This window comes from Corvus hawaiiensis, chromosome 6 (genome assembly GCF_020740725.1).
Source record: "Corvus hawaiiensis isolate bCorHaw1 chromosome 6, bCorHaw1.pri.cur, whole genome shotgun sequence".
Taxonomy (NCBI): Eukaryota; Metazoa; Chordata; class Aves; order Passeriformes; family Corvidae; genus Corvus; species Corvus hawaiiensis.
Window position 1 is genome coordinate 41867569 of NC_063218.1, and position 17461 is coordinate 41885029.

General features: G+C 54.7%; 1 protein-coding gene across 2 annotated transcripts in view; it reads left to right on the top strand.

Moving 5' to 3' along the window:
- The first annotated feature begins 5657 nt into the window (after positions 1-5657).
- Positions 5658-17461, top strand: part of ALX4 (ALX homeobox 4) — a 44149-nt gene continuing 32345 nt past the window's right edge. The window contains exons 1-2 of one of the 2 annotated variants that reach the window (XM_048307974.1): positions 6296-6469; positions 11255-11414. Coding sequence is in view for 1 of the 2 variants with exons in the window: in XM_048307973.1 (XP_048163930.1) it covers positions 6073-6469 (397 nt within the window). In the remaining variant the exon portion in view is untranslated. Of the gene's footprint in view, positions 6470-11254; positions 11415-17461 lie in introns of both variants that reach the window. The other variant, XM_048307973.1, reaches the window with a different exon arrangement.

The following is a 17461-nucleotide window of genomic DNA, read 5'->3' on the forward strand; positions in this document are numbered from 1 at the left end:
GGGCTCCGCTGGCCCGCCGAGCCGCCCGGCCCGCCGCCTCCCTCAGCCCCCGTGGGTGCTGCCGTGCACCCTCCCGCGGTGCCTTCGGCCGCTTTCTCGGCATTACCGCCCGGAGGACCCCCGGCTTCCCTGAAGGCAGAGCCGCCCTGCCTTCACTGCGCCCGAACCACTGACTTCAGCGAAAAATAGCCCCTGAGTTCAGAGCCAGCGCTGGCAAGGTCACACACAAAAGGAAAGGATCGAGCAAATTAATAGCAAGTGCATATTTCCCCGCGTGAAGGAATTTACAGACAGCCACCAGGGATGGCATACTAAATATAGACACCCTCCCCCCCATCTCAGATCTGTCCGGGGTGCTTGGTAGCGGGATGAAGTGAGCAGCACCGCTTTAACTCAGCCCGGCTCTACCGTCTAAGCCTGTTTGTGGTCCACCCCGCCTGGCTCAGCCCGGACCGGGGCACGGTGCCGGCTGGGTGCGCTCCGCCAAGCCCGCCGGGACGCGAGGCGGAATGGGGTGCGGATCGGGGTGCGGGGGGCGCGGGGGCCGCCCCTGCTCCGTCTTCCCATTGGTTCTCACATGCTGGCGTCACCCGGGGCCCCGCGAGAGCGATGCCAAAAGAGGTGATTTTCCATGTTTTTCTGGGAACACTGAGGAAAGGACGGGATCGAGGGGTTTGTGATGCTCCGGAGACTCCGGGCTCCGCTGCGCACCCGGGCGCCAGAGCAGGGCACAGCCTGCCGGGGAGCGGGCCCAGCCGCCCTTCTCCAGCCGCGGCAGCCTCGGGGTCTGCGTGCAGGGCCGGGTATATCAGCGCCCTTCGCTGCCCGCAGCTTGGCGCGAGCTCCACACTGCCTGGAAAAGAAAACAAAATTTAAAAATTAAAAAAAACCCAAAACTAAGGGAACACAATTCTCGTCTGGAAAGCCCTTGCGGCCCGGAGCAGTCCCCTGAGGCACCTTAGGGACCCGGGGGCTGTGCGAGCGGAGCAGGCCATGGTGGGTCTGACCCCCTCCCGCCGCCTCTCCTTGTGCCCCGCACGGAGAGGTCTGGGAACCCCCGCCTCTTCCCCTCCTTCCCGAGCGGGCACCGAAGCCCTACCATGAGCCGCTCGGTCCGCGGACCGGCAGCGGAGGCGGCCTGGGTCCGGCGGGTCCCTCACCCAGCGTCCCAGCGGCCAAGCAGGTGCCCGCTTTGGGGACAACATACAGACACACAGGCACAGGTGGCCATGCGCACCTGTGGATCCTCATGGAGCACTCCGTCCCAGGGGCACCAGGGCTGGCCGCGCTGCGAAGTGGGGCCGAGGAGAGCCGCGGACAGCGCGGCTGCAGGGCCAGGGTCGAAAGGCAGCAGGGTTGAGGAGTGAGAACATGCGGGAAGCGGAGCTCTCTTGCTGAGGTGGCGGTAAGAGGCAGCGAGGCAGGATCGGAGGAGGTGGACGGAAAAGCTTTGCCCGCACAAGCCCAGAGACGCAGGGGCTAGCCTGGCCTCGGAGCCTGGTCCTTCCTTTTCCCCGGAAAGGAGGGGAGCGGGTCAGCTTCAGTTCTCTGCAAGCGCTTTCGTTACACGAGGAAGGTGTTTTGATAACATTCGATGTTTACCCCCGAGGAAAGGCGCAAAAGGCAGGACAGCAAAGCGCCCGCGCCCCCAGCTCAGGCCCCAGCCGGTGCCCGGCAGGAGGCAGGAGCCAGAGCGCAAGGCGGCAGGTACCAGCGGGACGGTCACTAAGCAAGCTACACTCCCGAAATAAAGATGCAACCTTCGTCCCGCTGGAAAAAAAAAAAAGTTGTTGGGGGAGATTAGCACGAGTACTTTTTCCCCTCACTCCCCCCTTGCAGTGGTGTTATAAATAGGTCGCCTTCAGATCTCGGTCCAGTACAAAAGGAGCCCGCAGCTCTGAAGTGACCACACAAACCAATCCGTTGGGGAAACAAACTCGAAACAGTTTCCAAGAGCAGGGCTCTGCCAAATTGCCGGGAGGCAACGGTGTGAAAGATCCCTCCTGTCTTTATCCCCCCTCTCCGGTGAAATGACCCCGCTCCCTGAACCGAGGTTTTTACTCTCCCACGACTCAGAGGGAGGGGGCAGAACCTGGGGTGCTGGATCCGGCACCCCGGAGTCCTGCCGTGACTCTCCTCAGCCATCCCGTCGCCTCTCCGGCTGCAGCCATGGGGAATACCAGGAGGACGGTGGAAGCTTGAGGGGACACCGCAGGTTTCCCTCGGCGGTGGCTGGGAAAGTGGGGAAGAGCATTCTTGCCTCCTCCCCCCGGCCTCCTGCGAGAGCCCGGGCTCGTTCCAGCAGCCGTCCCTCCTGCCCGCTCCCCGCAGCCCTGCACTGCCGCGGCCGGTGTGCAGGGACCAGCGGAAACCTCTGCCTTTTCCTTGGACTTGACACAAGCCTGAGTGTTTAAATCACACAGGAATAAAGGTTTATTTTTCTTCCAGAAATCGAAATGCGGGATACGCCCGCCATCGCCTGCGCCTCGCTCCGGGTCCTCACCCGGGAGTGACGCCCGCCCTTGCCGCGGAGGAAAGGAAACGGCTCCTCGGAAACAAGCCAGTCAGGGCTGCCCTGGGCTGTCCCTTCTCCCTGGGGTGTCGCCGGCAGGCGACACCTGGAACGCCCGGAACTGCAAATTCCTGACGATTCCCCCATCTATTACTCGGTCGGCGTGAGCTGCCGTCCATAAAGGCGGGACCGGTTGGCTCTCACAAGGGCTCCCGCAGCTCTGGGGGAGAAGGGACCCTCGGGAGTGACCCCTTCCAAAACCAACAGGGACCGTACCTGAAAATGGTCTCGGTATAAAGCCCACGTACACATGGAATTGGCAACCGATTGCTACGGAGCGCAGACCTTTCGGCCGCTCTTTCGTCCTTCCCTTTTGGATGCATTTGATGCAGGGACAGGGCAGATTTGGGGTCACTCAGAGAAAAAAATGATGAGATCGTGTTTCAAATGGCGCGCGTCCCTTTGTGCCCTTGCTCTGCGGATTCTCGGTCCCGCAGCCGGGAATGCGGGGAGACCGGGCGGGCAGAGCTCCGCGGCCGGATGGACACGCAGCCCCATCGCCTCGTTTAACGGGAGGGACGCTACAGGCTCCCTGTTTGCTTTTGCATTCGCAAAGCTCCGCTCCCGGCTCACGGGGGCTGAGGGGAATCCCCCGCCACACTTGCTGAGGGAACTGCATGCCAGACCTAGTCCAGCTAAACGAAAGCAGTCAAGAAAAGTGACTTCCCGGTTATTCCCCCCCTAAGCCCGCTAGATCGACAGGTATTTGCGCGCATCCTTTCCCGCCGTAACGATTCCCGAATTAACCTTCCGCTTCTAGGGACGCAAATTGGCTCTTAGAGAGAGGGTTTCATTGCTGTCCTTTCCGAGGGCTGCGGATTAGCCCTGATTTGAAATTAATGGATTTTTCGTTATAGTTTAATGCAAGGAGGGGCTAGCCGAGTGCTCTGACCGAAGGGACCCTGGGCAGCCCCCCTTCGGCTCGGCCACGCTGCACTGCCTCTGCGAGCCAGTGCACTGCAGCGCTTCTGAATAAAAATTATATATATATATATATATATATATATAAACTCCTGCCCGATCCCCAAATCTCTCCCTTTCGTTTTTGCTCTTGCTGTTGTTTAACTTTGCTGAAGAGAAATCCCGAGGCCGAGTACAACGCTGTAGCATCCAGGACTGCCCTCACATCATTTCTTTCAGGGTTCTTTTTCGTTCCTCAGAAACATCGCAGGGAAAGGAACTGGAAAACACGTATTTAAAGTGCTCCTCCACCGTGAGCGACTCTGCGAGGCCGCTGCGGAGGAGCTGGGGATGCGGGAGCTGAAGTGCTACCGGTGCCCAGGGCAGCTGCCTGCCCTTCGGCGGAGCCGCTCGCAGACTGCCGGTACCGGCAGTACCCAAGCTCCCTTGGCCGCCTCGAAGCGGATTTTAGAAAGGCTTTCACGCATTGAGTTGGTTTGGTTTTTATTATGTCGTGGACGAGGGAAAGAAAGGGGCCTGCGGTGGGGTGGGCGAGTTTGGGAGGGGAGAAAGAAAGGACAAGAAAAGAACTAAGTAGAGGTAATAAAGAGAGTAAGGAAGGCAAATCTGCTGAAAGCTTTCTTGGACCAGAAAACTCAGCGAGCCCAGCGCTGCTCTCAGGGAGACTCGCAAAATGGTTTAAAATCTCATAAATGAATCCGTCTCTGGATGTTTTTAACGACGATGTCGCTAGAAATCCCTTCTGCATCTGGGGGGTGGGCGCCTATTCTTGTCAGATCCAAGCTAATGAAAACGGCGGAGCCGGTCTTGCTCGTGGAGCAAAGGCCTGGAGGGTGGCGGTGGCCACAGGCCCCTCCCGAGCCGTCGTCTCGGGGGTCGCATTCCCATTCTGCCGTCCCGCTCCCTCTTGAGCCGCATCCCGCTCCCCCCCGCACACATAGATATATACACACACACATGAAAGCCACCAGTTCCCCCCGCTCTGCACGGGGTGGGGGAAGCTACGCGCGAGAAGGGAGGACACATGGTCCGGGCCCCGGGGGGAGCCCGCTGGGAGCCCAGAGCAGCCGCCGATGCCCCGCTCCCCTCCCGCAGCCGGCTCCGCTGCGGCCCGCGCTCTCGAAGGGGTTAAGGTTCTTCTTGCCTTCCCTTTCCGTTACTCTTTTTTTCTTTAATTTCGTTACATTTTTCTCTTTTCTCCTTTTCTTTTCTTTTGTTTTCTTTTCTTTTCTTTTCTTTTCTTTTCTTTTCTTTTCTTTTCTTTTCTTTTCTTCCGAAGAACTGTGGATTTAGTTTGCGTAATATCTTTATTACTGAAAACTTCAAGGTAAGTGAGCAATAGAAACCAGATGTGGGGATGGGAGGAAGGCAGGGTAAGAGTAAGTAAGGGGTAACAGGAGTTAACTGGGGGAGGAGGGGAATCAGGTTGAATGGGGGGGGGGGGGGGGGGAGAAGGACGACGAAAGGTGAGTATTGATTTATTTTTAAGCTCTTTCTGGGTTGTAATTGACCCCTCAAACCATAAAGGGCTTCTGCTAGCCTCTGTCCCTTTGCAAGTCACCTCTGGCAATCCCAGAAGCTTGGTCCAATTCTGTGTGTTTGGTGACTCTGTTAAAATCCGTCCCTGCTGCCCTCCCGTTTGGATCCAGTAGTTTTACACCTGAAGAGAGCATGTTTTTAGAGGTAAATAAATAATAACCATCATAAACGTGCGGCGAGATCCGACGGAGAGCTCGCCCGGCTCTGTGCGGGGCGACTCCGACACCGCTGTGTCACGGTAGGGAAAGGGCTCACGGCATTGCTAGGAGAGCTGTCGGCCCTGAAGGGGTTAACGGGAGGGGGGAGGCTTAAAGGCAGATAGCTGTGGGGAAAATCCGTATTGCCTTTAATAGAGAGGAGAGGGTCGCAGAGGCGAGGGTCCCCACAGCTGGGGCAGGGAGCAGAGGAGAGAGCCGCAGTGAACAGAGCGTGTCACGACCATTAAATCGTCCCCGGCGCTTCCGCCGGCGCGGATCCCGCACTCATCCCTTCGTGGCGTTTATGTCATCTGCTTGATTTTCTGGTTTTTAATCATAAAAGTTTCGGGGCTGGTTTGTTTTTCTGGTTTGGCTTATTTTTTATTTTTTTTTAAACACAAAAGATATGACCTCCACCCTCCCTCTGCTTCCACACACCCCCATACACACACACTCACACACACCCCTTCCTGGGCCCCCTCCCCTCCACTGTCATCATCTACATATTAATTGGGGGAGAGGTCTCCCTCTCTCTCTCTTTTTTTTTCCCTATGTGGTGGGGGGGAAAGTGCAGAGAAGAGCCTCTTTAGAGTGTAGTTTGGAGAGAGACATGGAGGGCAAGCGTATGTGAGAGTAGGGAGGGAGGGAAAGAAAAAGACCACTTTTACTGTGCGAGAACTTAAGGGGGTTTGGAGATCTGGTCAGCTTTCACGAACATCTGAATCCTCTTAGAGCTCCCCGGCCCAGCTGTGAGTGTGTGTCTATGCGAGAGGGAGAGAAAAAGAGTGGTTCCTGGTGCCCCTCCAAGCGCATTAAGGACACTCGGGCCTTTTAATTTTAGGAATGAATGCTGATACTTGTGTTTCTTATTGTGATCCGGCTGCCATGGATTCCTACTACAACGCGGCCTCCCAGGACACAGAAGGCTCCTCGCCTTTTAGGGCATTTCAAGCAAGTGACAAGTTCAGCCCTACTTTCCTGGCCAGCAAAGGACAAGGCTTTGGTGACAGCAGCACTAAGTGCCGGAGCCGCTACAGCCAGCAGGAATGTCAGTCCCTGGATGGCAGCGTGCAGGCTCCCGGCTCTGCCGGGGCTCCGGCCTCCTTTAACAAATACCCTCCGCAGCAGCAGCCGCCGCACCTCTACATGCAGCGAGGCCCCTGCAAAACCCCCCCGGACAGCAACATCAAGCTGCAGGAGAGTAGCGGCCACAACGGAGCCCTGCAGGTCTCCTGTTACGGTGAGTCCTTGGCGTGCGGCGGGGAAGCATTGGAGGCGAAAGCGGAGAGAGACTCCCGGGCCTGGGAAGGGCCTCCCGGGAACGTGGGGGGTGGCTGCCTGGCAGGACAAACCCTACCGGGCTCAAGGAGACCTTGCCCGGCTCCGGCGCGCAGCCCCCTCTCGCCGCAGCGGGGGCCGCCGTGCCCCACGAATTTCTTCATTCTCAGCCGGGTCTGGAGCCCGCGATGCCCGCGGGAAGCCGCCTTCCCTCGTGTCCCGCTTAGCGGTGATCTTAATCGTAATTTCGGAATGGGGGCGATGCGCTCCCGCAAAGCGTTAGCTCTTGAGCAGTGCGGGGAGCTCCGCGGAAACCGGGACAGAAACAGAAATAGCGGAGGGCCGGGCTGTGCGATGTACTCTCCCCGGGGACGGTTTTCCACAGAAAGAATTTCTGGAAAATTTCACCGAAACCATCACTTTTCGCGGTAACGGCCTCTCCTGTCTCTCACTCACTCCCCTAATTGCCACTCCCCTAATTGATTTCTGCCCGGCTGCAGATAACCCCCTCGCATCCCCTCCGCGGGTCATTAGCGGCAATTAAGACACTCCCTCGTGCTGGCGCTCGACAGTACAGCAGGGAACGGGGGCGCTTCTCATGTCGTTTCCGAGCGTGGCTTTAAAAGGCTTCTTCGGGAGGTTTCCGCTGTATCGTGGTGGTTAGGGAGAAGCAAACCAAACAAACAAATAACCCCCCTCCCCCCCCAAAAAACAAACAAGCAGTAAAATTCAACAACGAAACAAATAAACCCCCTAATCAGTCTTCCCAAGAAGAGAAAGTGGAAATGTAAGCTCTTCCTTTCCCTCCCGGTGATCTCTGTGTGGGCCGAGGGGCTGCCCTGGCCTAGATTCAGCGCATCGCCGCTGACGGGGTTTCATCCTCGACGTGTCAGTCCCAAAGGTAGGGAAAGCTATAGGACCGTGTCTCGAGGGAGACCCTAAGACGGGCAGTGACTACGGACTGGGGGCACACGGGAGGTGGAAGAGGTCCGGGTCAGGCCAGCCATCCCACTTCTAGGTTCTCGCCGTCATTTGAGCACTCTTTGCCCTCTTCACCCTTTTCCCCCATTTTTAGACTTAAAAAGGGGTAGAGGCGCCTTACCTCTGCCCGTTTCCCAAACCCCGGCGTGCCAGGTCGCCTTCAGGCGCCATCCCTCGCCCCCTGCTTGTAGCTGAGGTGTCCCTGGATCCAGGTCCACAGCCTCAGTTCCCCCACGCACAGGGGATTCCCCTTCATAGGCAAAGGACATTAAGTCCTCTCCACACAGACGCAGGCATAGCCAAGGTACGCTGCCCTCGGACGGGCTTCTGCCCCAACCCGCATGGGTCCTTCCTGTACCCTGTGGCACAACCATCCTCCCGCGGGTATCTCCTCACCGGGCCCCGGAGTGGCATGAGGGCTCTCTTTGAGGGCTGCTTCCGCGCTTTTTCTGGCCAGAACTGGGGCTTTGACCCTCTCCTATGCTCCCTCTCTTCCCCCGCCCTTTCTCCGTGGGCGGACAACCCCCACCAGCCTCAGGCCCGCTCCTCATCCGCGCAGGCCTCTGGGGCCAGCCCGGCCTCCACGGGAAAGGACGCGGTGGGACAGGGGAGCCCCGAGGGGTTGTGGTCCGTGCGGGAGGTAACCGGTCCCCACTTCCTTCGGCAATGGGATCGCAGGGCAGCCCCCCGTGCCTTCCCGGCTGCTCTGACATCCTCTCTCTGTTAACCCGCTCTCTTGTTTTTGTAGGTTGCAAAGCCCAGGGCGCCGGCATAGCCTGTGATGACACATTACAACCCCCCAGTAGAATCACACGAGTTTATTGCCCTCCTAATACGGCCGGGGTTCCCTGATTTATTTTCAAGAGGGGCTCGGGGTTCTCCGTCAGTGGGAGCCCCGCGGCGGCGGCGGGTGGCCCGGCCCGGGGCCCGGCCCGGCCCAGACCGCGCTCGTTGTGAGCCCCTTGTGATGTGGCTGGGGACGGTGGGCTGTAATGAGAGACACATGGTTCGGCAATGACAATTAATAGCAATAGTGATAATAATAGTGCTTAACGGTTGAAGAGAGAGACTCGCTAATAACAGACAGATCGGGGTTTCACGGAGCGATTGCAACATCCGTAGGCGCCTCTCCGCCTTTTCCCAAACCGCGAGACCACCGCGCCGGGCGCAGGAGTTGTGCCCCGGCAACGCCGCGACGAGCTAAAGGGACGGGGAAACCTCCGAGCCGGAGTAGATCCCCTCGGCGCGGGTGAGCGCGGGGGAAGAGAAACCCGTCCTCGTTCTCTGCAGCGGGCACAAGCGCGGTCAGCCAGGGCGCACACGGCACCCGAGGCGGGTGAGGAGAGCTGCCCGGAGAGGTTTGCTCGGGAAGCCGGGGACAGGCGGCTGTCCCACCGCCGCCCGCCGAGACCCCGCCGCGGCTTCGGTGCTGGTCCTGCCGTGCGCGGTGTGCAGAGGTGAAGGAGCGCGGCAGGGACCGCTGGCTCCGCGCGTCCCCTGTTGTCCGGGCCTGAGCAGGATGCTGGAGTGGTGGGAAGCCGGGACCGTAAACCCCTCAATTTAAAAAACAACAAAACCCCAAAAGAAGAGGAAAAAACCCTCAACCAAGCAAAACACAAACCGAGGCCAACCAGCAGGCAGGATCTCCTGCCGGTGGATACTCAGGCGGCCGGCTTCCCTCGCTCCCGTAGCGGCGGCGGGTCCATCGCCCGGCCTGGCCCCCGCCTGGCCCGATACCCCCTCGAGGGGGTGCTGCTCCCCGCACGGTGTCCCCGTAGCCCTCGCCTCCGCCTTTTCCCTGGTCGCTGTGGAGGTCCCGGACGAGCCCGGAGCGGAGCTGCCGGGCGCTGCGGCGGGGGCCGGGCCGGCGGGGCACGGCAGGCATGGCACACACTCCGCGAGCCGCAGGGACAGGGTGTCCCCTCCTTTTTTTAGCTGTTTAATTTCATTTTATTTCTTTAATAAACACGTCTTTTTGTGTTATAAAAAGCCAGAGCCTGCCATGTATTGCTCTCGGCTTCTATTTCTAGATCTAAGACCTTCTACTGCATTGTATGGATAAATATAGGCCAGGGAGAGCTGCGGCCGTAAATACACGGAGGACACGGACGGCAATCGTCGGAGCGCTTCCAGCCCGGCTTCTGGCAGGGACAGCGGCACCGGGCGGCCTTGGCTCTCGACCGGGCTTCCCGCGGCCCCCTCGCAGCGGCGGCTGCCGGCCTGGCCCTATGGGGTTCCCGGCAGGGCTCCTCCTGCGCCTACCCGGAGCCCGCTGCCCCTGCGCTGAGACGGGCCGGCAGCCTCGCACGGCTTCCTCCGAGAATAGGGGCAGGGGTTATTCCGCAAACCGGCACGGGCAGTGAAAGCCGAATTCTTAAATAACAGTCATAGAATCATAGAATCATCACGGGTGGAAGAGACCTTCAAGATCATCCAGTCCTCAGAACAGGTCATATATCTTGGCTTAGGAGGGGGAAAGGCTTTCGAATGATTTATGTGCTGTAGTAATCTGACTTGCTATTTCTACTGCTCGGAGCTGAAGTAAGTTATATTTCTTGAAACATGTGTATTCACATACCCCTATACACACAGAAATGTATACGTATATTGCAGTCTAGAAATACCGGCTGGAACAAAATCCTTTGGGGAGTGAAGGCGAATGTGATGGGGATATTTGCTCAAAGGAAACAGGAGAAAGGAAACGGCTTTCTCTAGCAGAGGAAATTCTTTAAGTACCGCGTTATGCAAATAACGACCATTTCTTTTATTTAGCTATCAAATAAAAAGTGCGACCGTAAGTGGGGTATTACTAGAAGTACAGAAAGTCACTGCTGTAGGAATCGGAGGCTCGCTGCGTGCTTTTTAAATTGACACTTTTAATGGATTTCTTCTCCTCCTCCTTCCCTGATGTAATGTAAGCTGCAGGCACGGCAGGAACGAGCTCGCTGGCGGTCCCTCTCCGCCTCCCGCGAGAGACCGCTCCCTACCAGGCGCTCGGGGCTCCCCGCGGCGCCGCGCAGAGCCCCCGCCGACGTTCAAGGGCTCTGCGGAGTTCGCCGTGCGCCGGGGAGGGCCGGCGGCGTCTGCCCCCTTCCTCCGGCTTCGGCCGCAGCCCCGTACCCGGAGCGGAACGGGGTAACGGGGGCCGTGTGTTCGCCTTGGGACTCCCTCAGGGCTCCCCCACCTCGGCCGTCCGGCTGAGGATCTCCGCAGGAATGGCTCTGCCAGGAGCGGGATGGCGGTCCCTGCCCCTCGCCCGCCGAGAACCCGGGGGGCAGAGGACTTTGGGAGGGGTGTCCCGAGCTGAGGCGGCCCTTCGGTCCTGCCTTCCCTTCGCTCTCCCCGCAGCTTTGATCTCGGCCCCGGCTCCTGCCCGGGCTCCTTCGCCGCGGCTAGGAGCGCAGGCGGGGAGGCAGGCGGGGTGCTCGGGATCCCCCCGCACCTCTCTCCGCCGGGGTGGGGAGATGCTGCTGCCCTGATCCCCGCGGGGGGCAACAGGGGAGTATAAAGGGGACAAGTGCGCGGGAGGCAGGCGCGAGTGGGGAAGGGGACAAGGGGGGACGTGATCCAAGCTGGCGTCGGGGAGAAGGAGCCGGCAAGCGAAGCCAGGAGGGCGGGGAGGCGAGGCGAGCTTCGGGGAGCTGGGCGGCAGAGCCGGCCCTTCCCTCCCGCTGATGTGGGACCGGCTGCCCGGCGAGGCTCGGCCGCCGGCTCCCGGCGTGCTGCTGACGCCGCCCTGGCAATAGCCCTCTCTTTTCCACAATAGGGCCACCAGATCTGCCATTCAAGGGTTCCGGCACCCTCCCAGGGAGGGGAGGGAGCTCTCGCCAGGAGTTTGGCTAAACCTCTGTTTGAACAGACACTCGGAGGTGCGGGATCTCCTCCGCGGAAACCTGCGGGATTTCCTCAGGGAGCCAGACGCGAAGGTAGGGCTCACGTTCCTTATCGCTAGGGCCGCGCAGGTTTATTCGCGGTTCTTTCCAAAAGGTGTTTTGCGGTTCTCTTGAATTGGACGGTAGATCTGGCTGGAGGCTTTTATAGGATTCCTGACCCGAGCTGTTTATAACACTCATGTGTCAAAGGACCGGGAGACTCCCTCCCCCTTGTATCCCTGCCGCTCCCTCCTTGCAGTAAGATTTCTTTTCGCACTAGAGCTGTTTATTTTCGACTTGTCCGCTGCTGATTGGGATTAACTCCGCTTTAGCCCTACACTTCAGCAGCGCACGCCTGTAAACCCAGCAGGACGTTACCAGCAACAAGAAGGTGCGGAAAGAGAGAGAAAGAGTCTTAAAACTTTTACTAGTCTTAATTGTTTTGAAAGCAACACAGAGCGAAGCAGACGAGAAAAATACTGATGGAAAGAGAGATTTGGAGATGCTTGTTTGAGTACGTTTTTTTCCTAAGGGTTTGGTGTAGGAGTCCTATTAACAATATATGCTGATGCCAGATAGCACAAATGAGCTGTGTGTGTGTTATCTGGAGCTGCAGGCTGTTTATTTTGTGCAGCCTTTTGAGTGTACATTCAGTGTGGTTGCATGACTAACTGGCTGGAGTGATTCACTGGCTGCTTTATGGGTGACTGCTCAAAACAAGTTGTGAATCAAAAGAGATTTCTTTGGCTGTGGTTTCTAACCTCCCAAGTTAAAGGCACCCACGGTTTAAGGGGAGCTAATGTGCAGACTTCAATCCTTCAGATCGTGAAGATTTATTCGTTCTCCGAGCCCTGCGTTCAAAGCCATGATGAGTTTCCCTTGTAAGAGGGAGGTGGTGTCTGAGAGGCTCGGAGCCAAGGTCTGCTGCTAAAGGACAGCTCCAGACCTGTCCATTTGGTCTCCCTAGTTCCTGGCCCTTTAGCCAGTTTTGCTCCCTGGGGTCCTTAAGATGCTTTATTATTTGTTCAGGGCATTTTTGTAGCTGTAGCAATTCTCAGGTTAAAAGTGTGAATGTGTCTCGGGGAAGTAAGGGACTTTTATTCTCATTTTACAGTTGGAAAAACTGACACTTGGAACACCCGAGCGGCTTGTGCAAGGTGAAGCTGTGGCCACTCAGTGGCATCAGTGTGACCTTCGCAGGGCCGTGGCTCCGGCAAAAGGAGGCACTCAGCCAGCTAGAGAAGGAATCATTGCTGGAGTCAGAAACTCACAGAGTAGAGGTCCCGTGTGTGATTTTGTAGGGGCTTTTACTTAGGTTTCTTGACAGTCATGTCCTTATTCTGTGCAAGAAGCTGTAAGCAATTGGTGTGTTCTCATATGCTCTGGTCTCTCAGCATGTAAAATAGGCTCAGCCTGCCAATCCACGTTAATGGTCTAATCTGTAAAAAGCAACTCATCAATGTAGGCAGCCTATATTGGCTAACACAAGATATGAGTTGTGCTTTTCAGAAAATGCTGAGCAATCCCTGCCCCAAAGTCGTATGTTTCTGAGGTACTCCTCCTACATATCTGAAAAAAAAATCCCATCTCAATTGTTAATCATGTCGGAAAGCACAGGTCTAATATCTTTATGTAGATACATTTTCAAAAGGAAAAGAGAGAGAGTTCTGGATTAGGAGAACCCTAAATGGTAATGCAGCTGATATAGGACCCCTGTGACTTGAGAAACATTTACTAAGAGATGGATGGGAATATTTCTTATTAATAAAATGTCAGAGCAATGTATCATAGTTACATGCATCTGAGCAGCCTCAACTTGTAAAGGAAAGTTCATAAGTAAAGGAGGAGAGCTGCTTACATATATTAAATAAATGACCTCCACTTTATTTCTGTGTAAGTTCAGATGATTCAATATTATACATACTGGTGAATCTGCTTGGCCACATTTTTCACTAGTGCTTGCAAATCATCTTCATATTTTGACTGTCACATAAGTAGACCCAATGTGAAAGAGCAATTGTGATCACCATGATAATTCTAAGGTCATTTTTTGGTCAAAGAGAGGAATCAGCGAGAAACAGGGGAAATGGATAGAGAGAGGAAGGAGCAGACATGAATGAGGAGAGGCAGGGGGAGAAGAAGAGGAGATATTTTGGATGAGTAATAAGCAGGGACAGACTCAGCATTATTATGGAAGGTGGTGTGCAACTGATTTTACAAACTATCTAAGTATGAATGCACCAGTATCAAATTCTTTATATCTCCCTTGAGAATAGCTGTGATTCAGCATTTAGTAGCTGCTGTCTTCAGGTCCCAGCAGGATTTAGTCATGACAAGCTGGTATGTCATGAGCTGTGGTCTCTCATCTGCACTGATTGAAGATCGTTGTGTTACCCAGCTCAACATTAAATATATATTTAAGTCTATTTGTACCTGATTTTATTTTTATGAAGATGCAGTTTAAGTGTTTATCTTTTTACATTTAATCTGCTTACTGGAAACAGATGGTTGAATCAGTATTATTTCTAAATATATTCTTTATTAGCAAGGACTGTGTTCATTAGCTGTAAGGAAGTGGGTAAGCTGGTGGTGGAGCCTGAAAGGTAACCTGGTTTACTCACCAACAGACATGCTGTATGCTGAGCCTGGGTGCAAACCCTGTGGGGCTTATGAAGATAACAGCCACCTTAATTCAGTGGAAGTCTGAAAACCCTACAAAACCAAAGGGCAGGAAGACAACAGCATCATCAGAGAAATGCTATCAATGGGGAATGAGGAAACTGAGGAAGAGAACAAATGTGTTGGGCAGACTGGTGTCTGGGGGAATAAAATAAACTTGTAAGGTCTCAGTATAACTTCTATCTGATTGCTGTTGTTCCCCGTCTGGGCTCTGTGTGCAAGCACTGCTGCCTAAAAGAAATATCTCATGTTGCATCAGTTCCTCCCTGTAGTGGAAGCAGTCCCCTTGGGACTTTGGATATTGACTGACTGCTTCACTTGGGAGCTGTAACACCGTTTTTGGGGTAGGATGCTGTTTCCAAAAAGGGAAATGGGGAACTGTATTCATTCTTTTGATGCAAGAGAGATCAGATAACAAAAGTGCTTGCAGACATCTAATCTATTCAGGAGCAGTGGGAAGTGAAAGAAATTCACACCAGAATTAAATCAAAAGAAACCAAAGTTGTACAGTATGCACACAGAAAGAGTGCAATACTGAGAATTTTCCCAGAAAGGGTCAAAAACAATCAGAGAATGACTCTGTTCTGGGAGAGTGCTCAGAGAGATCTGAAGGCCCATATGCAAGACCATGACTCTGAGAGGTGTTGAGGAATGGGTGTGACACAGGCTAGAAGTTGTTTCACAAAACAGGGGAAAGAGGAAAATATTGTTCAGCCCAAAACTAAACACGAGACCTGTGCCACAGCAAGGTTTCTGAAAGAAAAGAGAAACATTTCAAAAATTACACCAAAGGTTCACTGGGATACCAGCCTGCTGGGCATGGAGCTAGTCCCAGGCTGTTGAGTGTGCCAGGTGGGGATGGGTCACCTATGAGACTGGCCCTTTCCAGTGTGTGTGCACAAGACCACGGCATCAGGCTTTTCCTGCCCCAGAGATGTCACTCAAGAAATACCGCATGGGAGGCTGATGCATGTCCATTCCCACTGTGCAACTGGCTGGAAAGAGGATCTGGGCAGAGCTTCGTTCTGCAGAGCTTGTTCCCAGAGGAGAGCCTGAGGCCAAACAGTGGGGCAGGGTATGCACTAGAGCCTGGACCGCAGTGCTGATCTACAGTTCAAGAAGCTGCAAGACCTTCTGGAGCACCATGCGGTTCTTTTCCAGCCTTCCCTGGGATGGTGCATGCCCAGACCTCTTCCTGGAGTAGAGTCAGGAGCACAGCTGTGGCAAGGACCCATAGCTGAGAGCTGAGAAGCACTGTGCTATAGACATAACCTGGCTTATCAAGATTTGGTCTGAACCTTCGTAAGCAGATTGGAGCCAGATATCACTCTGAGCTAGACAGGACACAGCCAAATGCTAGAAGGCAAGAGGAAGAAGAGCCTACCTAAATTGGCAGAGGACCTGCAGACATTTTGTGCTCCTCACATCTCCAGTGAGGACTTCCAAGACAAATAGCCGATGGACCAATTGCTAGACAGTTAGTCAGGTTGTGCAGAAGGCCAGAAACATCCATGGAGCTGTGGGATTTATGGCAGAGCTTAAATACTGCATTTCATCTCTTGAACAGAAGTTGGAAAGCTGCTACTGGAAGAGAGGGAAGCTGGTTGCTTTATATAGGTCCTGTGCTACAGAAATGAGTATTTCCATCCAGTTCATACCACTCCAAGCTATTAGAAAAAGGGACTTAGGAAGGATAGAAAGCAATGGGGTATTGGCTACAACATCAAACATGAGTGCAGCGACTAAGTTAACTGCTCTGTTGGGGAGGGGAAATATCCACAGAGAGGGTTGTTATAAATATATGGCTGGTCAGGACAGAGCCTCATTAAAATCTACTGAAAGGCCCAAAGTCAGCTCAGGAAACAGGGGGACCTGGAGCTGCGCATGCAAAGTTGGGTGATGCTGGTTTTGAGTTAGAGTTGAAGCTATAATAAGGCTTATTTGTGCCCAGACTTGGATATTAAGTTGGTGTCCAGAGAACCCTGCTGTTCCCTTGTAGCCTTTAATTAGTTTGGTTTTGTGGCTGGTTGTCCTGGAAATCCCCTTTTCCTCAGCCTTGGTGGTGAAAATTGGAGTTCTTCGTTGAACATCCTATTTTTCTCCATTTGTCAGCAGACCCCCTCAGACAGTGGGCAATGGGAATAGCCGAGTAGCAGGAGAGGGATTTATCACCTGTGTAATTTACAGGCATCACAGGTGCTCATTCAGGTACTGCAGTTGGTCATTGAAACCAGAGAGGGAGATGATGGCACAGTCCAAAATGTAGCCCTCACCCTCGCATGGGTCTGACGGAAGGCAGGGACTTAGGAAAATATTCTTGCTGGCAAAAAATGCATGCGGGAGAACGGACTGCTGGGATCCAGGAAATGGCTCAGCATAGCCAAGGTAGGGGATGAACTAACACTCAGCATATACATCACTGCAGATATGACCTGGTCAGTCAGCACCAGGGCTTTCAGCCTGCAGTGTTTTCCTTCCAAAACCTGGCTCATATGAAAGAAAGAGGTTTGGGCAATCCGTTTGTGGCGCCTGCCTCTGTGGGCAGGCCCTGAGCTGTCTCTTTGAGCTTCTACACAGTTTTTGGACCTCATCAGTTGTCCTGGTTAGAAAAGAAGGCCAGCAAGAGCTTTGCTGTGTAGTATATTAACCAGAGGGTGCTTGTGTCTTACCATTACTAGATAATATCTGGGATGTGCCTTACTAGGTTCACTTTGGTTTCCACAGTGAATATCTGGAGGTGAAAATGGCTTTCGTGTTAGCACAAGTCCATAAAATACTGTAGTGTGGGTCTCCCATCCTCTGTGTACAGCAGCCCTCCCTCGAGAAACCAAGACAGCAGGTACCACATGGGCAGCCACCCAGTCCCTGTGGTACAGCTGGGGATGTCCTGGTGTGTGCTGAGCCCTTCAACAGGAACCAACGATGTTTTATGATGGTGCTGTCATGAGCTCCAGGCTGCCAATCTAAACTGAACCCAGAGCAAGGTGAACTGCTGAAGAGAGGCATAAAATGCAGCCTGGGCAAACTCAGCCAGGAGCAAAGGGGCAGTGCTTCCTCAATGTCAGGGAAGGGAGCACAGAACTGTCAGCCTGTCTAGCCTTGCAGGGCACTGATCCTGCTCCTGCTCAGCTGCAGACTTGCCAGGATTACAAAAGCTCCACACGCCCCTTGTGAGAAGAGAAAGCTACCCCGACAGTGAAAGGAGAGCAGCCAGGCATTTTCAGGGCTGAAGCAGTTTCCATTGAACACAGCTGGGGGTGCCTGTGGGGTCGGAACAGCACTGACACAAGAGCAGTTACCAAAGACTTGTTCTGCCAATGCCTTGTTCAAAGGCCTATTTTTGGGCAGATACCTCCCTCAGCAGGGCAGCAAGAAAAAACTGAGACTGCATCCTTTTTTACCTCCTTCTTCCACAGTGTGCA